The 22,488-nt window shown below is 49.3% G+C and overlaps 1 protein-coding gene across 6 annotated transcripts in view; it reads right to left on the bottom strand.

The window, feature by feature from the left end:
- CADM1 (cell adhesion molecule 1) overlaps nt 1-22,488 on the bottom strand; it is a 133,786-nt gene that overhangs the window by 6,056 nt on the left and 105,242 nt on the right. Inside the window, exons 7-10 of one of the 6 annotated variants that reach the window (XM_066334840.1) lie at nt 21,959-22,131; nt 18,303-18,374; nt 9,599-9,631; nt 4,248-4,301 (exon numbers count right to left, since the gene is read on the bottom strand). In XM_066334840.1, the coding sequence (XP_066190937.1) occupies nt 4,248-4,301; nt 9,599-9,631; nt 18,303-18,374; nt 21,959-22,131 (332 nt within the window). The remainder of the gene's footprint in view (nt 1-4,247; nt 4,302-9,598; nt 9,632-18,302; nt 18,375-21,958; nt 22,132-22,488) is intronic. The other 5 variants (XM_066334841.1, XM_066334842.1, XM_066334843.1 and 2 more) reach the window with 5 other exon arrangements.

Genomic DNA, 22,488 nt, shown 5'->3' with positions numbered 1-22,488 from the left:
GATGCTGAGCTGGGGATTGTCCATCTAAGTACTGATAATCATCATCTGCAACTCACACCTGCAGGTTCTCAGCTGTGGGGGCTTTGGGGGACTCTCTTAAAAAGTGAATGTATTAATGATCCCTAACATTTCTGCCAATGAAGTGCTAAAATCAGCTTTCTGTGGGCTCTCAAGAAAAATACTGGTGTTGGTAAGAGCAGCACTCTGACAGTGGGTCAGTGCTTAGACTGAGGTTTAGCAGAGGGAAGACTTTTCTGCTCCCAGGTTCTCAATGAAAAAGTTCCATTCAATTCCATTTTAATGAGCCTTTAAATACACACGTAACTACCAATATTCCACTCTTTTTGTCAGCAGCAGCATCTCGAGACTAAAAGCAAGACTGGGTTGGAGCGGGCTGCCTGTATTTTAAATCTCCTTTCTACCCACACTAACAGCTTCCGACCTATTTGGGTGAAAGCCCTGGAGGTTTACCTTCAGCGCTGCCCACGCTCTCACAGCGGGTCCCGCGAGGCTCGAAGCTTTGGGCTCACCTTGGTGACGGGAGCCCTGTGCACACACGAGCATCCTCGAGTGCCCGCGGCTCCTTCCAGGGACCTCCTGCAGCCGCCTCTCCACCGCCGCTGGCACGGCTCCTGACACTGCTGCTGCTGCAAACTGCTCCAAACTGCTCCTTCCTGCGTGCTCCAGCAGCCTCCAGCCGCTTACGGCTCTCCCCGGCCCAGGGCCAGAGGTGTGCAGCAAAGGCAGCACTGGGAGATGCAGCCTGTCCTGCTGCCATGTGGGAAAGGCCACGTTTCATGGAACTCCTGCCGTGTGCTGCTCCTGCCTCCTGTCCTTCCTCCTCACCTCCCTCCAGCTTCACACTCTATAGCCCAACTGCAACATTTTGGGGTATCTCTGGACAGCCCCGACCTTCCTCTATCTGCATTTCTGCTGTAAAAGCAGAGAACAGAGGGAGATTCTTATGAAAATGTAGTTTAGACATTAATTTTGGCATATTGGGATTTATTGCTGCACTTGCACCAAAATTTACCTTCTATTTCTGGGTGAAAATTGATGTCAAGCTCCTGCCATTGGACAGTGTGGGCTGAACTTGTGGGCAGGAGCAAGCTGTACACACTGACCCCAATGCTCCTGAGCTTCCCAGATGTGCAGGTAACACCTGCATCACGGCAAGGGAAAGGAAACCTACACCAATGGCTTTGAAGAATTCCTAAACAACTGATCACCTCTAAATCTGACTACAATTTAGTTTGTTAAATGACTATCACATCAGTATGCCTGAAGATCCCACAGGTCATGATCTGGGTGCTTAATGGCCCTAAGTCACTCGAGCACTCCTGAAAACCTGGCAAGCCAATTATTCCTTTTCCCTGGAGGTAGGAGACATCAGGATTGTACTCCCAACTGAATCTGGGGTCAATCCTTTTGTGGAATAGTTTTTGAAATGATGGAGCAGCACTGGAGGTTGGACTTGCAGGGGGTGCTGGTGAAGAACAGGCTGTCGTTACTCCATGAACACTGTAAACCACTTAGCCATGACATGGGAGGAGAGAAATCACTGCCTGTCTACGACAGGATGAGCAATAATGTTGTTCATTCCCACAGCGTGGCACGGAGCAGGCTACCCCTCCTCAAATTTATCGAGGGGCCGTTAAAGAGCAGCATTAACCTGCCTGTCGTGTCGTAATTGAATTTGGCCTAATTTAAACCAGAGAAATTTGAGGAGTTCATCCTCCTTCAATCAATAAGCTCCCCTTCAGCGACCCATTTCAAGATCGCTTCATAAAAAACAAGGGGCTTTGTCTGAATGGATGTGCTCTCCCTGGCAGAGCTCAGAGCCTGCTTCCACAGGCTCCTCTCTGGAGAAGGGAACCCTGCTCACAGCCCATGCATCGACCCACCAGCACCCCTCTGCAAAGGTGCTGACGGGAACTGTTCCCTGTTTTACAGGAGGTGCTGATGCCCTGCAGCAGAGCCAGGAGAGCTCAGGGAGCGCCGGGGCACTGCCTGGAGCCCAGGGCAGTGTCTGTATGTGTGCACCTGCACGCACAGGTGTGCACAGCACACACACAGACACGCTCAGCTCTGCCCTCGTGCCCCCCGGTGCTGCAGGAACCCTGCCTGGAATGAGGGGCTGAGAGGTGCCAGGCCAGCCCTCTCCGTACCGAGGGCTCAGGACGTGAGGAACAAGAGGAGGATTGCGAGAGGCACGGACACACAGAGCTCGGCCGGGCAGAGCCAGGAGGGCTCTGGGCTCAGGCTACCTGGGCGGGAGGCAAGGGATGCATTACTTAATTGCACAGTCGGCAGAGCCTCGGTTGGAGCTGTGGGCGGGACAGATGTACCTGGAAGGAACAGCACACTGAGCAAACACGGCAGCAGCCCCCACGCCCCGGCCCCCAGCAGTTGTGGACATGTGCCCTGCATCCCTCAGGGCGGTGCCCAGGGCTCCCAGTGTCCATTCCTGCTGCTCCTGATGGAGAGCTCAACTCCGGCACTCACCTGGACCACCCATCTGAGAGCCCCAACGTGCTGATCCCGGGCCAAAAATGTGACCTGGTTTGTTTCCCTGCATTCTGAGCAGGGCTGTGGGGCAGAGGCCACTCTGTTTGGGCAGAGAAGGGCCTGAGGCTTTCTCTAGTGCCTCCCCCATATCTGACCCAATATGATCCTGACCACACCTGACCAGGAATGATCACGCTTTGGGCAGGCAGGAGTGACCTAAAGAACAAGCAAAATTTTCAAATTCCTAGGGAAAAAATCAGTAGCCAAACCAGATGCTCCATAAAGGCTGTTTGGCAGCACACAATAGGTGCTTGCTGTGGGCAGCAGCTCTGCCTGTGCTGCATTCTGTAAAGGAGGGGGAAAGTTTGGCTTCCATTCCAGACTCAGACAAAGGACAACACTGAGCTGTGTGCCCTGGGAGAGGTGTGAGCCCCTCTGGGCAGCACAGGCTGGGGACCAAACACCCATTCTGGGCAATTCCTTTGAGGAATTTTTTCCTTTGAGGTTCTCATTCACCAGAAAGTGTATTTTTCCTTAAAACCCCAAAACTTTAAAAAGTAAAAGCACTTACTAGAGCAAAACAATTTTCCCCATTCACTCAGGGATGTTCACCAGAGCCCTGGTGCATCTTACCTATGGGATCTGTCCAGGGCCTGCAACAATAATTGTTAGCATCGCTCAGTGTCAGAAAACATCTGGAATGAATCCATCATTTCTGACCTCTTGGCCAAAGCATTCCTGTAGTGGCTTATGGGATGGGACGTTCCTGATTTGGTTGGGTGAGAGGGAACCATCTGATGGAGTAAGATGAGGACTCAGGGGTTTTTTGGGGTACTTTTTTGCTCCATCCTGAACCCCTGAGAGAAACAGCACCAGGTTCCAACCCCCTGGGCTGGGCTCTTCCCAGGGGGACAAATGGCTGCTCCTGCCCTATGGCCAGGACTGTGAAGCCCGTGCTGGAGTGGCTGCACACAGCCAGAGCCCAGCAGGTACCAGGAGCCTGCAAGGTGGAAAAAAAAAAAAAAAAAAAAAAAAAAGAAAAAAAAGAAAAAAAAAAGGGCATATTTCTATAGAGAAACAAGAAGAACAGAGATTTAGGTTTGTACCACTGGTACAGGCTCTGCTCTGAATGCACCCAACTGCATCCACTGAAGATGCTGTTATGCTTTAATCTCAACCAGCACTAATTGGCAAGGACCAGCCATGAGGATGCATTTATGACCCTTTCAGTCCAGTGTGGCTAAAAAGAGGCTTGAACCATTTACTTGGCCTCACTGATGAAACAAACACCTCCTTTTTACCCCAGTCTGATGTTGGTATGATGAGGAATCCCTGAGCAGCCAAGAGTTAGTGCTGGCCACCTGTTTTAAGGGGGATTTCACACAACACGGCAGAGTCAAGTGTTTTATAAACAGAGATTCAACTCAACCGGTCTCCAAATCAGCATTCAAAAAATCCCAGCCAGGAGGGAACCACAATGGCTGGCCTCGGTGCCCTGCACCTCCTGCCCCACGTCCGAGGATGCCACACAGAAATGGGTGCCAAAACCAAAAATAAATTAAAAAAAAAAAGGAGGAGAACCCCAACAGAAAGGAGCACACTTCCAAGCTGCGAGAGCGTGGGGGGGAATGGCTGTGCCACAGCGACTGCACAATGCAACATGGGCAGGATGCAGAAATCAGAGTGGAACCAGTGTCTAGCGAAGGAGAGCAGCAGGTTACCTACAGACTAGCCCTTACCTGAGAGATCCCCATAGTCCAGCTCCTCGGCCGAATTGGGCAACTGAGTAAAGCCTTACAAGTAAAAACAGACTCGTTTTTCTCTGCGTTTCTCAAGCGACAAAAAACAACACACTTAGAGAACTGAGGATGAATTTCTTGGGGGGGAAAAAGAGAATGCGTCAGTCACTTGCCACCATCTGCCTGTGCAGGCAGAGCCATCGTGTGACACCAGTGCCATCGTGGCCTCCATTACAGACAGAAACGCTCCTCGCTCAACACTGTTGGCACACGAGACATGGCATCGAGACCACTCATAACAGCATGCAGAGCCCCCCAAACTCTGCCTTTCATCCGTCATGGGGATCACTTCCCAATTTAGTCCAGGCAGATTTTGGTCCTGCATACAGAGACCAATGGAAAACCTGCCGCCAATTTTGCACCCAATCCAATTAGTTTTGGTCATGGAGACAAGTCTGGACATTTAGCGATGAAAGAATACGAATATTGGCAGTGCATGTCATGGCCTGTTTGCAGGCTGCAGGCTGTGTCCTCTGCCAAACTATCCGACAAACCGGCTTTTTTTCATTTGCCCAAATGTGATGGATTTAGTGGAAAAGCATCTGTCCTCAAAGCTATAAAACAATCAGGGAGGCACATGGCTGTGGCGCTGTCTGTGAGGGCGTTAGTGCTGCTTGCTTTGGGAGCCTGAGGAAGTGCTGGGGTCTGCAGGCAGAGCATTCCAAGGGGTGGACATCTCAGCTCCAGGGCAAACCTGTGCCAGGAGGCCACCCAGACACTGAAATGCAGGGTGGGGCAGTGTTACCCCGTGGGCTGCGACTTCCAGGGCTCACTCTTGCTGCTGGCCACTAAAAGCAAATGCCTAAGCAAAGAAAAAAAATTCCCATGAAGAGATCCCGCATCCCTGGGCACTGGGGAACCTGGGATTGTCAGCTCATGGACTGCTACCAGAGCTGACTGTTGGTTAAATAGCCAAGCTGTGAGTGCAGTATGGTCAATGTGCAGACTTGGCTCCCACTGCAGAGCAGCAATATGTATATTTATATATATACACTGCTCTTCAAAAATTAAACTCATTTTCAGTGACTGGTTTTTAAATACATCAAATCACCAGGAAGCTACATTGGAATTACCTCCTGAAGTGAGAAGCCATTTAGATTAATAGCAAGAAATTTGCTTGTGTGCCACTCTTGGGTTTAAGGGAGCCCTTTTCAGATTTTCAGGAGCCTTTTTCCTATAAACGGTCTGTAACTACAGCAGTCGACTCACAGAAGCACTGGCCATGCAAAGCTGCACTTGGCAGAGGAGCCCTTCAACTTTTCTCTCTCCAAAATTGCTTCTGTAGAGAGTTCCCTTTAAAGGAACTACATTTTCTCACTGATGAAAAAGGGCAATGTTGCATTTTTTATGAAGCAAAAAAATAATAAAATAAAATCATCCTTTTCAGAGTAAATCTTGCAACAATTTCACCATTCCATTTCCCCCTGCACCTGGGACACTCACAAATGCCACTGGCCGGTGTTAGAACCTGTTGTGAGGCATTTAAATAGGTGGTAAATTACTTCTTGATTTTTCTCATTAAACTTTCATACTGGCTACTAAAGCCCCTTCTTTTCACTTCTGAGGGGATGAACTCAAAGTCTGCCACGACTGCTGTCAGAGAAATGAAAGGGAACTTTCCACTCTGCTCCATTTCCCTGGAAATGATAAATCCTTGGCAGGCAGAGCCGGCGCAGTGAGCGCGTCCTGCAGCTCAAGCAGGTGCCCACACGAGGACCAGGCACCCCGGCTATATTTAGGCTTCTGTGGGCTCCCAGTCTACATCCAGTTTTTAAGGAAAAGCCAATTTCTCTCCCATCTCGGGCTCTAAATAAGCAATTAGGGATTCCGTTTCATGCCGCGCGTGGTGCAGACCCGCAGCGCTCTGATGTTTTATTCAACCGCCCCAAGGACGGGAGCTGTAAAATACAGCGAGCAACGGGCTCACTATTAGCTGCACTTTTAAGTAGGGCATTTCCAAGAGGGAAGGAGGCAGCTGGACTGGCAGAGCTGCCTGGTGATGGCAGTGCAGAAAGCTCTGAGCCTTTTCCGTGGCACCTGGAGAGGTGTACGGGCGGCTGGCGCTCTGGTGCGGCCAGGCTTTGGCTTCTGCCAAGCAAAACTCATTTTCAGGGACTGAGCTCTATCAGAAAAAGGAACGAGTGTGTAACACAATAGTGTTACCTGTTCTTGTACCAAACCTGCTAAGGCCACAATTAAAAACCCACACGAGCTTTCGGGGAAGGATTTCCAGCCTATAAAGTAATTTACCTGCTGCCTTATGGGCCAAGTATTTTCTTATCACTCCTCCTTTGTCATTGGGGTGTTTTCCTCTTTTAAACCTTCACTCCAGGCTTCCTGCTTTGCCAGCTTCAGAGGAGGCTTTTTCAAATGGCTCAAACCCCTACCTTTCCATGAGAATGGGCAGAAATTCTGCCTGTGCTGAGGCACCATTGCCTGGTTCTTGCCTTGCCAGGGGAGTGGGGAGCAGCCCTGAGCCCCCCATTGCTGGGCAGACAGATGGACAGCCTCAAGCACAATGCTCTGTGTGGGCAGCACCCACATCCTGGGGAATCACTCTGAGCATTTAAAGCTCTTGCTTACAACAGGGTAGGGACAGAATTTGGAAAAAAACAGGACACAAGGTCAGCGTGTCCAGGGTCAGGCTGCTTAGAGAGGTCCTGCTTGTGTAGGGGGCAAACATGAGCTGGGTGTCTCAGCTGGGGGCTCCACAAAGGCGAGCACCTTGTAAGGGCCAAGCTCTCTGGCCACCGAGGGGCAACAGGGGCCAGGACATTAAAAACCGGCATACTGATTATGGGTGAGGAGAGGGGCAGGGAGGAAAATTGAAAGGGCATGGCAGAAAAAAAGTGCTTTCTCCCCAGAGCGAGTGGCGCAGACACTCCAGGCTGTTACGCTCCCGGCTCCAAGTTCTGCCCGCATTCCAGCTCAAACAGTGGGACCTGCGATTCCAGCCCCACGGGCACCCTGACCCCACGGGGCACACCGACAGGGAGGAGGGCTGAAGCTGGGAAACCCCAGCCTCGTGGGGTGCAGCGGAAGCACAAGCCTTCCTGCCGGCCATGACCATGCTGTTATTGGAGCTCTGGCAATGAACAGTGCAGAGAAAGGAGAAAGTGCATCAGAAAATTCACAGTTAAGCTCTCATTTTTCAACAAAAGAGTTAACAACGTTCGTGCGTTAGGTCACTCATGCATCGCTGCCGTCAACTCCATTCCCCGAGGAAACGGGAATGGCAGGGCCTTGGCTACTGCTGGGACATGCACACACACACAGGACTCCTTCCCCCCAGTCCTCTAGGATACACTCCAAAACTTTCAGTGGCTCAAATCCCTCTTTCCCGATTGAAGCATTGTGCTGGCTCCACACTGGCCTTACATTCCATTTTCTTTGCTAGCAAGCTCTTTTTTGGGTTGGTTTTTTTTTTTTTTTCTTTTTTTTCTTTTTTTTTTTTTTTTTTTGGTTGGTTGGTTTCTTTTCTTTTTTTCTTCCCCCAATTCATTTTAAATCGTTTTTGGAGAAAATCCATTTGGCTGTATTCATGCCCATGCATTTCTAGTCATTCACAGACATGCTCACTCCCATCAGACATCGGAAAGAACAAATGGCCAACATACAGAAACACCTGGTATACTCCATACACACTCCAGCAACACAAGCTTGGAAAGAAATCCAGAGTCTTCATGGGAAAAGCACCCCACAAGGGCAAGCACGGGGGAATTCAGAACAAACTGGCTGGTTTTAAGGCAGGAAAGTTTGTGGCAGCTCGTTTGACTGGGACAGGTTGTCATTTCAGCTGGCCACCTCCCTGGCACGATCCTCCCCATGGAGGGGGGATGTCCTCGAGTTAAAAACAGGCTTTTTGTGGCTTCCTCAGAACAAAGAAAAAGAAGGAAAGACATCAGGAATTGCTTTAAAAAATGGGGCAAGGGCTCACCACAGAGCATCTGCCCAGCAGGTCCTCGTTGCAGAGTCTAATACACGCCTACACTGAGCCTTTCCTGATGCAGAGACACTTGGAAAGGATGCTAGGAGCTGTGCTATCATCAGGGCTACCTGATCTTTTTCAAATTTAGGGATCAACATCTAGCCACAAATAGGTAGCTACAAAATCAGCAATGCTGGCTCTTGACATTTAACACACACAGGAAGATTGTCACGCAGACAAAACACAAATGTGCCCCAAGATTTCTGATATTTATGCCAAGTGGGGAAATGCACCCAGGTAGGTAAGTTATCTGTGGTAAGAGGTGCCAGCCCTTCCACTTGATATGGCACTTTGCTACTGAATGATTGCTTCACTCAGTCCTGCCTCTGACCTCACCCACAAAATGCCTCACGGGGAGCAGGCAGGAGAACGGGGTGCTCTGTGCTAGGGATTTCTGTCAGTAAAAAAACCCAGTAAATCTATCAGAGTTAAAAGAAACTAGAAGAGCAAAGTCCAACATGAATTAGCTGTAATTAAAAACTGTCAGAGGTTTCAGTTCTTCAGCTGAAAAGTAAGCTTGTGCCAAAAAATGGGATGCTCAACTTCCAGCCTGCAGCGTATACGTAGGCTTGCTGGGGAATGGAGGAAGCTCAGGAAGCTGTCAAGCTGTTAGCTAGACTGCCTCGAGCAGACGAGAAGGGTTACTTTGCTAGACTGCTATGCTGAGAGGAAAGTGTTGCTATTTGTTTTCCCAATCTCCTTCTGCAGTGTAATAACGCAAACTTCCCTGCCGACCTTGGAGGCGAGCGCTCCTCTGTGGAGCATCCCAGAATCCCCAGAGCTGCCCTGTGCGGCAGACCCACTGGATGCCCTGTCTTAGAAACTACCTCAAAATGCAAGAAAAATGCTCAGGGAAAAAAAAAAAAAAAAACAAACCCCAAAACCACAAAAAAACCCCAAAAAACCAAAAAAAAAAAAAAAAACCCAATAAAAAAACCAAACCAAAAAACTAAAAAAACCCCAAACAAACCAACAAAATCAAACTTTTTCATGTGTAAAGCGACTTTCTCAGTTGCTGAGAAAGGGGTGGAGAGCCACTTGGCACTGCTGGGACCTGGATGCCACTTCCATGGGGCCTGTGCTTGCCTGGCAGCAGGATGATCAGCTGGGGAGCTCACAGCAGAAATGACAAGAGCAGACAGACTTTCCAGCCTTAGAACCCATGTTGTATTTATGAGATGAGTCCACCTGAAACACAGTTTTCCCTTGAAGACTCCAGTTCCCTTTCTGGCTTCCCCTTCCCAGGCTTGTCTTGCCACTCAGCAGCGCTGAGAAATAAGATAAACAGGAATGTGATACCAACCGTGAACTGCCGGTTCTGTCGTCGCCGTTGTGTCTACACACGGGAACAGAGGATTGGAGGAAGGGAAGAAACAGGAGGAACAGCATGCAAAAAAAGGGAAAATGGAAAAAATGGAACAGATAATATATGAGCAAGCTTTCAAAGAACATTGCGTGACAAGCAATAATAAAATGAAAGGCAAAAAGCATTTGAAGTGAGTTGCACTGTTTAGAAGACATGCCTCCAGTTCAAAAGCTATGAGCCTGAGGAAAACAGTAAATTTTTCTCTTTTTCCAGGTCCTTGCCAGAACAATTACTGGTGGTTGCAAAGTCAGGGGAACAGGAGACAGGAGAGAACACTGACACCAACGTTTGGTTGGCGGGGACAAAACAGAAGCTCCAGAGCAGGATGAAGAGCTGAGGCTCAGCACGTCGCTGTTACACACTCAAACACTGCCTCACTGGAGCACCCTGGGCCAGGGAATTGTCTGCTCCAGACTCTCCTCCAGCTTCCCAGCCACCACCTGCATGATCAACCATTTTTTTCAGCATATGTTCTAGAACTGGCTACTGTGGACAGACATTACCAGTCCCTCTGCTGCAGCAGGTACCTGGTTGAACAGCTATGGGTAATTAAAACATCCTGGATTTTTTTTGCTGGTTAGTCTGAAGCTGACTTTACTCCATATGGACTATATCCCACTGTAAATTCCTTGGGGGGCACTGCCTTGCCAATGGAGAGGTGCTTTGTCTCTTCCAGGTGTTTGCAACGGGCAGTTTTAGAAGACTGACCCAAATCTGAAGGCTTTTTCTGACAGTTATTTCCTCCACAACAACAGGTCTAAACCAAATGTAACCACATTACCCAAATTTACTGGCTTATTCAGCTGTTGGAGGGCACTGACTTTCCATCTGGAGGGAGGTATTCCCTGGCAGGGGTCAGTGCCTGGGGCGGGCTGGCTCCTTAAGACGTGTCACCGAAACAAGCCCCTGGAGCCAGGGGCCCAGGCCAGGTTTGGGCCAGCCCTGCCCAGCTGGAGGCAGGAATATTTGGGTGAGTAACAGCGGCGGGAGCTCACAGCAGTGTCACTGCAGGTCCCTGCACAGCAGCCTGGAGCTTGGGTTTTGCAGCAACGACAGACAATTCACAGCGGCGTTTCCCCTCGGTGACATGCTGGCAGACAACCCGGGGACGGGTCCCCTGCGTGGGCAGAGGCAGCAGTGGAAAAAGGAGGACCTGTTTCTTGGCAATTTAGCTGAGGGACAGCCCAGGGCTGAATTCTTGAAGCAGCAGCAGAGACAAGAATCATACAAGGAATACACAATACTTACAGATACAAGGTCTACATGCTTTAATTATGGAAGCAAAACAAATAAACCCTGCAGTTTAACAAACTGCACCAAGATTTGCATAACAGATTATCAAGCCATCATTAGCCTGTTTCCACTGCCAACACAGGCTGTGCTCATCTTGGCAACCAAATCTAAGGCACCCTCAAGGAGGCCAGCCACCTCGTTCTCCTGTGGGAGCTCTGGGGGCCGTAAGGGACACCTTCCAAAGCCACCAAGGAGACCAAGAGCAGGGCTTTGCTTTGGTTTTGGGCAGCAATCCCCTTTGTTTTAACCAAACAAATGATAGAAGGGGAAATGGTGGTGGAGGTGGGGGGAAAGCCATTGTTTAGAAGGGGTTGTTAAAACTGAGTATTAATTCCTGAGATAGCATCTTGGCATCTATAAATAGTCTCAATTTACTGTCTTCCTGAAATAGAAAAAGTTATGTCAGCTTTTACACTAAATAGAGAATCTGCTGGAAGCAAACTTGTATTGATGTGCTGGAAGAGATTATTAGTCAAGAAACAGTGCAAACTGGACAGTGCATCTCGCTTCCCCGTCCGGGGACAGAGACCAACAGGTTACACAAAATAAAGTTCTCAAGCGGTTGTAAGTGCGAACAAATATCCACGTCAAACAACATGTTGGCTGCAGCTGGAATGACAAAGTTATGATTAGCAAATGGTTTGGATGGTTGCAATAGGAAACACAGACCGGTTAAAGTTTAGAGTGAGCTTTTGGGGAGTCCTGTCCAGTGCCACTCCTCTTTGGGAAGAAGGGCTGTACACACCAGTGCTCCGGAGGGAACAATCCCATGTTAAAGACACTGGACAGTGTCTGCACCATCACAGGGCAAAGGAGAGGAAATGGTCACTGGTGCTGTGACCAAACCAGTGCATCCCTGTAAATCCCTGTGTGTCCCCTCCACTGCCACTCCTCACCCGGGAGGGACATCCCGGCCCTGCAAGGCTGCTGCTCACACAACCCGAAACTTCTGGCTGACTTGGAAGGTGCTTTCCTGAATCCTGGCTGTGTGCCACCAGCTTCTGCTTTGCTTTCATGAACAGCCAGACTTCCATGTCAGAGCAGGCACACAGCACCCCAGGGACCAGCCTTCTGCCCCGTGTCCTACAACAAAAACCATCTCTTCTCCTCAAATGCTGACCTACAAGAAGTCTTTGATAACACTCCTGACTTAACCAATGCTGACCAAAGCAAAGGAAAGGCTCTGCTATCACAAAAAAGCACTCTTCTGGTCCCAAGCCATCAACATGCAGAACAGCTACACAATCACCCAAGGCTGATAGCTATAATTTAAAATGGAAAGCTGGTGATGAAGAATGGGCTGGTTTACCAGGTGCAGCAAAGCCAAGAGGCAGAAATCACATAACCAAACAGACTCAACTCCATGTGGGATTTTCTATCTTAATATCATGGTTTCTCTTCCCAGTGCCAATCAGGAAGAGAACCAAACATGCTGTTCAGGAAAAGCAGAACAATGCCAAGCCTTCCAAAATCTTCATGTACAAAAGCTCCTCAGAGGCTTGGTTTATAGTTACAGAAGGTACCCTAGGGAGTAACTATTGGCCTCTACAAAGCTGCAAATTTCACTTTATGGGGATTTCTGTGTAGCACTGGCCGTAAGAAATAAATATCTGCCAGCTAAGACAACTCAGATGACACCCAAGCTCTAGGCACTCACCACCTCATTAGGCAGCTACACAAGGGCACACACACATATACACACACATATTTATAAAATTACTGCGTGGAGGCAGCTGGGCAACATTGCTCAGAGTTATGAGCTCCACCACTGAGCCTCCTCGTTTTCTCAAATGGATTCTCTCCAACTTCAAACTGTTTGCAGAGTGTGACAGACCAGGCCCTTTAAACTTGGCCATAATTAGTCCATTAGCCTCAAACAGAACAAGCACGATGGAGGAATATTAAAACCCCAGCAGCAAAATTAAATTCCCCTGGTTGAAAGCTGCAGCTGCAGTGCTGCAGCTTCGCAGGGGCACTCGGTGCTGGGGCTGAGGAGCACACACAGAATTACAGCAGCACATCCACAAAGTAACAGCCAAACATGCTGCTACCTTTTAAATTTAAAGAGGCTTTAGCAAGCATAGATGTCCATTCAATATACTGCTTTTTAAATTGCCATCTGAACTGAAACCAAAAGCCAATCTGATCCCTGACACGTGGAGCTCCTCTTCTCCCCGATTTTCCAGACTACTTCACATGTAGGGACCGGGGCGAGTGAACTCCTGCACGTTGTGCCTTCACAGCAGCCTGAGGGAACAGCATGCAGCACTGCAAACTGCTTTGGTTCAGGTCCTTGGGGATGATGAAAAGGCCTACAAAACCCTTCCTGGCATTCCCCTGGATCCAGCTTCTGTGGGACACCAGCACAGCAATGGAAAAGCTGAGGGCTGATGGGGCTCAAACACCAGAGCGCAGTGGCACATCCATCCTCTCCCTCACCACATGCTCCTCAAGGATGGATGGGGATCTCCTTTGCATTCCAAAGCCCCCTGATCTGCTCCGTACAGTGCTCCAGCCTGGTGCTGAGTGCTCCAGTCCAGGTGTGCTGCAATGGGCCCTGGAGACAACTTGATTAGTGGACCAGATGTTTCACAAAAATCATCACAATCTGTATGGATGTTGTGTGTGACAGGAACAAAAACAGTCTGAAATTAGCACAGTGGCTCCAGCCATGCTTTTGCACATTTCTCCATACAGATTTGGGAGGATTTGGGTTTGATTTCAAGCCCAAGCTTACACACACCCCACGCTTCTGCTCAGCAAGATGATCTTATGCTGTGTCACCAAAGGTAAAGCCACATATGACAGGTCCTGCCTACTACTGACTGGACATGGGACTGAAAGACTGAATTTTGTTTCATTTTATTTTCTGTCCCAGGTCTGTCAGCTCTGCCTTTAGCCCCTTTAATGCGGACACATCCTGGATGAAAATGTCAGAAAGGCGTAGAATCATCTTTAAATTAACTTGACATTTTACCAGGGACAGGCAGAACCTTCAACAGAACGCAGAAGTTAAATAATAAATAATTTGGGGAACAAATCCCTGGGCTGCGTCCCTGCACAGTGGCATCAAGCACCTGAACATGAGACAACCTGACAGCGGACTGGGAATGCCAAGAACAAACTGGGAGCCCTGGCTGCTCCTGCTGACGTGCCATCTCCTGGTGGCACCTCCACATCCCTGGAAAACCCAGAGACTGTAAGAGAGTCCAGACAGCTGAGCTGAAGCTGACTACTCTGAGCTGGCTGGGGAGAAAATGTGTTTTTATGATTAAATTCCACGTCAGCACCTGAGCTGATGGGCACTTCAGGCAGAAATGCCCATAGCTGAGCTGATGTCACAGTCCTGGCAGGACACAGAGCTTTAGGGACCCCCACGCTGCCTCTTTGCCTCTGACAAACCCACTGCAAGGAAATCTGAGAAGAGGATGACTGGGACTGCATTCTTCCTGCCCATCAGCCACTGGGATTACTGCTGGAATAAACCCCCTGCACCTGCAGCTTTTCACACCACCAGCTGTATTTAGGAAAGGACAAACTCCTACGGAGGATAAAATAATTTTTCTTGAGGAAGTTTTTTGCCACATGAAATGCTCTGAAAACCTCCTACTCTTTATACTCACAGAGTTCACATTTCCATGTGCCATTATTTCTAAGGCACCTGGGGTGGCACAAAGGTGTGCTTCTCAGGAGACAGTGCCTGCCCCCGGGGTGACAGGAGAATTCCACAGGGATTCAAGAGCTGATATTCCAACTCAGCATCAATTCTCAGCTCCTGCTTTGGAGCCCACTGGCTCCTGCACACCTCCAAACTAAAGACAGCTTGCTCCTGCTCGTACAAATCCTGAGCCTCGGGAAGGAACTCAGAGCTGTTTCCACAGGATGGGTCTGGTGCTTTCCACACGTATTCACTGAGGGGGCAGGAGAATCTCAGGGAATTCTGAAGTGAAAACCACTGCCTGCAATGTTACAGCCCCCTGAAATACACCCACACCCGCCACTCCGAGGGATCAGTGGGACTTAAAATATGCTCTAAATGGGCACTCCAGGGAGGACACTGGGAGCCCCCAGCCTGCTGCTGCATTGGATGGGGAGCAGTGCCTTTGCAGAGTCAGCAGCCTCCGCTGCAGGGCTGGATGAGCACGTGTCACCCCCAGGTCTTCATCAGAACTGCTGCCAAGACACCTGTGCAATTCCACCTGTGGAGAAAGCGTGGGAAATGCAAATGTGCACCTAGGAATGATGCTGAGGATCCTGGGAGGTGGGCAGCAGCAGGAGGCTGGGAAAGGCAGGCAGACACTGCGCCGTGCCCCGAGATGAGGCTGGGCTGTGATTAAGGACTGTTATTTCCCAGGAAACAACAGCTGCCCAAGCCCAGCATTTCAAGGAGCAACTCCAGGGTAATTCAAATGATGCCGCTTGCTCTGCTGTATCGTATTGTACATCTTAATGAAGAAAGCCACAAGGACAATTTAACTGATAAAAAAGGGCTCGGCAGCGATAACGGCTGAAACACCAAAGGATGGCTGGAATATCAATGCTGTTGGAGGATACATGGAAAAGATCAAGCTGTCACACTGGAAATCTTTTCAAGCACCTACACTAAAGTGACAGAGGGAAAGCTCTAAAGGTCATGGTGTCTGGAAACTTCACCACTGCTCAGCTTGTCCTTCGCTGGAGAAAGCATCAGGTCAGCTTTCCAAGAGCTCCCCCAGAAACTCCCTGAACCAATAAATCAAAAGGACAACTCCAAGGGCAGAATTTTCTAGAGTCACCTGCTAGAAACTGCTTCAGTGCAGCCTCTCTCCCCATGTTTTATTCAATTAAAGCAAGATAACTGTTTTTCAGAACTACTCCATGGTTCCAGGGGACATGATCTAGGTCAGGGTTATACTAAAAGTAGGGGTCGAAAAGCAAAATAAAACTTCCAATAAAAATTTCAAATAAAAATTTCAAGCCCACCTCATCCTAAGGATTGACTTCCACGGGGATGGCTCCAGATGCTGGATTGCCAGCAGCTCAGAGAACACCCTGCTGGCTCCACCTCTCCTCTGTCAGACAGGAAGAACGCTGGAGCATTTGGGTGAGGACAGGAATTAAGGTATCAGGTGTCTCTCCAGGCTTTGAAAAGTGTTCCAACACTACTCTGCTACGTAATTCTAGAGATTATGTTAATTTGACCTGATTTTTTCCAGCCACAGAGTCTGTTAAATACTGAAGGGCAGAAGTTGGTTGTGGCTCCGTGCTCCTGAGCACTGACTGGAGAGGAGACACATGCACATCTCTGCACGACTGAGGGAGGAGAAGCCTCGGCTGCTCTGGGTGGGAAAAGCACACTGAACGTGGGCAGAGGATGGGAAGACACATGTCAAGAGGACTCAGTGCCAGGGAAGAAAATAACAATTTCTCTTATCAGCATTAGCGAATCTTCCTCCGACAAATCGTGAGCAGGAACTGCTGGAATCAGGGAGCAAGATCACAGTTTCATTACTTTTCCGGCCTCCCCAGCAGTTCAAAGCCAACACAGAAAAGCATCAAGAAGGCAATGGAGACCCAATGGGTTCTGCCACCAGAGTCTGAGATCCTCCACCACTGCAAACAAAGGTGAGAGAACAACGCTGGACAGCCACGTGCTCCTTACCCCAAGGGACCTCTGTCAGGCTGATGACACGACCATTTCCAACTGCAAGAACCACCTCCCTCCTCTTCTTATTTTTAATAGAAAAAAGCTGGAAAACTACACGAAGGAAAGCCCAAAGGCTGCTGAGCATCCACAGATGAGCTGCAGCACGCGCAGCAGGACAGCAAACAACCAAACTGCTGTTTATTGGGAAGAACCAACCACCGTGACCGTGGAACCTGACACAGCAGGTGAGGACAAGCGAGGACAGCACAGGCTTTGGGGGGCAGCGCTGGGGCAACCCCTGAAGTGACAGCTGGTAACAACCCACTTCCCAGAAAAAGGACAGTCATTACGGCTTGCAGGCACCAAGATTAACTGAAGGGGTTATCCAAGCATCAAGACACATTGTTCCTTTCAGCTCTCCAAAATTCGCTGGAAGCGCGAGCAATTACCGTCAAACAAAGAAACCTGTGAGCACTTCCCCGTGGGACACACGCGGCCGAGCTTCTCTGCCAACAGCTCTTAGGGAGGCTTTGAGAAAGCTTCCAACCTCCTCTGAAACGAAAGCGGGTTAAGTCCAGGAATCAAAAGCGCGGGGACGGGGAGAGCGATGCGCGGCGGAGGTGGGTCACCGGTGAGCACCTGCAGGAGGAAGCAGAGCACGGCGAGCGCTGGCAGGGCCACGGTGGCCACCGTGGTGGGGAAAGGCACGTGGGGACACGGGCTTCGTGTCCGAGCCAGCCCCTGGCTGCAAAAACCTCGAAAGGAAAAGAAGCCACGAAACGCCCCGGGCAGGGTGGTGAGTCAGCTGAGCAGCGTCATAAAAGCAAATAAAACGTGAAGGCATTTACACAAGGGGTGGTTTACAGCAACAGTAAACGGTGTGCCATTAGCTATTCAATGGTCCATCCTCACCTGCCGTTTGTCACCTCTGCCTCAAAAAAAAACCCAAAAAACCATCAACAAAAAAAACCAAAACCACAAAAGAGCAGCAAGCAAAAGCAAAGGCAGCGGTTGGAATAGGAAAGGTCAGAGAAATGACAATGCGAATGGTTACAAATAAATCAGAAGGGTTTTCCTGATGAGTCAGGTCTGTGAGGAGGTATGAGGATGTGTCAGAAAGAGGTGTCATGATCTTGCTGGTTGTTTTTATTCATCTTTTCTCGCAAGACACGGAAAATCTCACAAGCTGAAAGGCAGCTCCTCAAGAAGGGGCCTATGGATGGCATTCACTCAATAAAAATGACTGGTGGAATTCCCTTTTCTGGGAGAGCGAGGGAGAAGCTTATCACAGAGAAAGATCAACACCTTGGCATGAGAAAAAGCATCTTGAGTCACATCAGGCAAACTGAATTGCCCAAGACCAAACTTTGTATAAATTGCTCAGAAATTGATACTGACGGGATGGAGACTGAAACGACTGCCCGTGCTAAGGGAGCTCGAAGGCTGTTGGCATCCTATGTTTGAAGTACCCAATGTTGGCCACCAGTAACTGAATCAATCACTTTTCCTACCATGACAATTCCCACATTTCAGGAACATCCAAGGCTGACACATCGAACTGCCAGACCAGGGCTCCTGCTGTGGGTGGTTGTATTTAATGGAAAAAAAAAATATACTTCAAGCGATTGGTTTGTTGTTTTTCCCCAGGCTTCATGCTCTGCTTATATACATAAAAGACAATAAACATTCAGGACATTTCCAATGGTTATGAAGGTACCATACCTGTGATGGTGGTAGGGATGGTGGTGGTAGTGGTGGTGGTTGTTGTGGGAGGAGGGATAGTTGTGGGGGGATCTGGATAAAATATAAAAAGGAAAATAATAAAAAAGCAAATTAAGAAAAAAAACAAGCAGAACACAACAGCGGTCAATCAGCGGAAAACAAGGATGCTAAGAAGCAGCGCAGGGGTTGGGGCCTTTCCTTGGCTAAATCCCAGGGGAGAGCCCAGCAGCTGCAGGGACAGCGGGGCCAGGTCCCCCAGCCACACTTACTCGGGCTGGAGAACCTGGCCCCAGCCTCTCCCCACCCTGCCCTCTACAGTGCTAAAAAAAATAAATAAAACCCAGCATAAATTAGTCAATGAGAGACAGAAATGGAATGGGAGAGGCATAAGGAAAATAAACTGCACGATTTCCACAACAAAAAGACCAGTTTGCACATACAAGGAGAGACACAGTGGTGCTTGGTGGTTGTCTGGGGACACATTTGCAAACCCAGGTGGGAGGGTTGTGTGAGGGGCCCTGCTGTGCTTCACAGCCTGAACATTAACAGCACACCAACAGAGCTCACTGTCTTCCCAGGGCCGTGAACCTCACTGCTCTGCATCTATAAACACACGGCAGCAGGATGTTAAAAACTACTTCAAAGATGGTAGGGAATACAGAGAAACGACAACATCATTGCTGAATATCAATTTCCAGGTATGAGGAATTCCACCAAGATCTTTTAATTAAAATAAAAAAAAAAGTCAATATTTTTCTGACAATTTCAGTTGCACGCTTTTGTTTTTGCTACTAGGGCATCGTTAATGAGATGTTTCTCTCTGTGACCATTTCTCAGATGGACTGGACCTGTTGAGATTCAAACCCTGCTGCTCGTCACGGGATTGATGTTACACACAGGGACACATCCTTATCAAAACTATGGGGCAGGAGAAGGTAGATATGAGAAGATGTAAAAGAAAAAATATGTATCAATGCCCAGATGATCAAACTGAATGCGCTAAGTAGTCAGAAAGACTTTGAACTACGGATTCATTCGGCAATAATAGAGCATGAAACCTTTCATGGGCTTTTGATTTTAGGTTTCCTCCGTAGCACGTCAGCTGTTCCTCACTAATACATCTGCTACTCTTTTATCTCTGAGCTAGCTCCCTTGGATCCCCTAATTAAGATATCTGAACTTTAATTATATACAGCACCTTTGTTATATTCCATCTGACTTCCCAAAAGTTAAGGAACATCACCTCATAGCTCGCTGTGCTATGAGCAGTCACTGTCTTTCCCCTGCATCCCAAGGATCTGAGCCCCTGTGCTTCTCTCTTGCTCCTGACCCACAGCAGCAGTGGGGACCCCCTCATCTGAGGCACAGCAGCTTGGGGAAGGGCCCCCAGACTCACGCTGACCAGCCCAGGACTGGCTGTGCCACGGGCTCTTTCTCCATTAAAGCAAAAAAAAAAAGAAAAAGCTGGAGTGCTAATGGAGCTGGAAGTTTCTAGAAATGCATCTGCCCACGCCCATGGGGAGGAAAAGCATAAAATGAATTTTAGAAACGAGCATGTTTCCAGTGTGTGTCAATGTGATCATACATCCCCATCCCACGTGGGCAGCTGGGAAGGTCGGGCACAGCTCAGCTGCTGGAAGCCACATCAAACCCTTGATCTGCAGAGATGTCCCTCTGGAACGGGGCTGCCTGAATGCTGCCTCTCCCAGGGCTGTGCCAGACCCTGCTCCGTGTCTGCAGCCCCCCAGTCCCCACCCTGAAGTGGCCTGGGGAGCTCTGCACCACGAGCAGCCACAGCTGCCCCAGGCAGGACAGCTCCTGCCGTGCCCACGGGACACAGAGCCCGGGGCTGGGGAACTGGCTGCTTTTCCTGGTGAGAGACGCCAGGGGCCAGAGGTGGCAGTGCTCCACCAGTCAGTGGGGTGAGACCCCCATGCTGAACCTCCCCTCAGCAGCTGGGCTCTGCACCAGGAGGCTTCAGCTGGTGGCCACAGCCCAACCACTCCCTCCCCACTCTGGATTCTCCCTTCTAAATCAAGGGTTAAAAGGATTCTTTGTGCTGTCCAGATGCTCCCAGAAGAGCTTGGACTGGAGATGAGGGGGTGTATAAAAGCTTTTTCTGCCCACGAGCAGCCTTCCTCTACATGGGCAACACATCTGCCAGATGCCTAAGCTGGGACCCACAGAACTCCATCTCCCGGGAACCTGCATCTCCTTCCAAGTAATGCTCTCTTGGGTCTGCTCCTGGGGATTTAATCCCGAGAGGAAGCAACCCCAAGGAAGCTCTGCGCTGTCTCTTCTTGATCACATCCAAAATGCAGAGTAATTATGTGAGAATTCCCACGAGCTCTAAACCTCAGGTCAGTAACACTGGGAGGCTCCCCCAGCCCTGCCTTGGCCTAGGATGGGTGCACAGAACTACACTTGCCCCACGGCTGCTTTGTGGCAGCAGCTTTCATGATTTTCATTTCCTGGGGAGCTGCCTGTGTCCTATTCCAACTGCTCTGCTCTCTGCAACATTGACTGTTTCTTTCAACACTGATGGAAACAAGTGGGTTTTTCATATTGTGAGCATGCAAATTTCCAGCCATAAATGTGTATCTGACTTCATTTTGTAAACTGGAGTCTTGTGGAGTGAGAGGCACTAGAAAATCTACTTCTATGATGGGGTACATGAGTTTTGTATAAGCTCAAAGCTGTCACCACCTTGAGTCTTTAGGTGAGTTTCCAAGACTGGGCTTAAAATCCCTCCTGCAGAGGTGACATTTGGAGAGGTATGGGAGGCTCTCCACTCTTTGACTGGATCAGAGCAACTACCAGAGAGCTCAGACTGCAGAGCTTCAGGTGGCTGTTGCATGGAACAAACTTCAAACCAAGTTTGTGTCCCATCGGAGTGGAACCACAGCATCGTTCAGGTCAGAAAGGACCAAGACCCACCAGGAACTCAGCCCAGCCACACACAACCGCCCTGAACAGAGGAGGTTTAAACAGGCAGCCCAAGGAACAGCTCACCATTAGACTGGGGGATTGCTCTGCAAGTGCCTCCTCAATCTCCATTCCATGCAACACCTCATGGCAGGAGCATGAGGTTTACAGCAATGCCAAAGTTACCCAGAGGAAACAAAGAATTAAAGCAGGTACTTAACAGTGCTTTAGAAGATGCTGAGGCATGTTTTAGTGTCTGCCCAGCCACACTGACAGGCTGAAGGCATCTCATTCCTCCAGCTTATTTACTGGTTTGTAATTATCTGGGGATGCTGGCTGATTCACTTGCTAGCGAAAGGCTCAGAACCTCTCGGGACCATTGCTCAGGCCACTGGAGGTGTCACCAGAAGGACAAGAAATCATTGAGAAGTCCAAGGAGAACTGCACAGTTCTCCCCACACCCCTGCTCTGGCTTTTCCTGAGGCTTCACCTGGCAGCACGGGGTGGGAGCTCCGCAGAGCCGGGACAGGCTCTGTGCACACACCAAGAGCCCCAGCAGCACCCCAGAGCTCTCCCAGCCCCTACCCCAGCCCAGCACAGCCTCGGGCCCTCAGGAGCTGCCTGCAAATCTGGCATCGAGCAAATGTTCAGTTCTGTCACAGCTTTCCGAGCAGGGCATGTTGCAATTAGGTGTAAACGAGTCTAGAAGAACGGTGGTTTTTCTCACGTACCGTATACAAACAGCATGTAATCCGCATGTGATTTCCCCACCGCGTTGGAAGCCTCACAGCGGTATGTACCATTATCTGTTTTGTTTAGGTTACTAATGAGAAGGTTTGAACCAGACACTACAACGTGTTGAGGCATCTCATCATCTACTCTTAACCACCTCATGTCCGTAGGCCTACAGAGGAGGGAGAAAAAGAAACAGTCACATTACTATTTTCCTATGGTCAAGATGGCATCTTCAAAAGTTCATCCACAGACAGAAAGCCCAAACCAAGAAAAACTGTAAAGAAACAACACATACTTTTTTTGCACTACTCAAGCCCAGATGCTGTCGGGCTTCCTCAATTTAAATTTATTTTAACCCAACAGGAAACTGTATCCAGAGCTTAAATTTTCTGAAAACACTAATGCAAGCAGGAAGAAAGTTCATTAGTGGTTAATCATTCGCTTACTCAGCAAACCTGAAAGCTCTGAGGCTACAGACTCAGTGTTCATCCACGGGGTGCTCTGAGGGCAGAGCTGGACAGCAGAA

The sequence above is a fragment of the Sylvia atricapilla genome, chromosome 23 (assembly GCF_009819655.1).
Source record: "Sylvia atricapilla isolate bSylAtr1 chromosome 23, bSylAtr1.pri, whole genome shotgun sequence".
Classification (NCBI taxonomy): Eukaryota; Metazoa; Chordata; class Aves; order Passeriformes; family Sylviidae; genus Sylvia; species Sylvia atricapilla.
The sequence above is the reverse complement of the archived record's forward strand: the minus strand, read 5'-3'. Positions and strand labels throughout refer to the sequence as shown.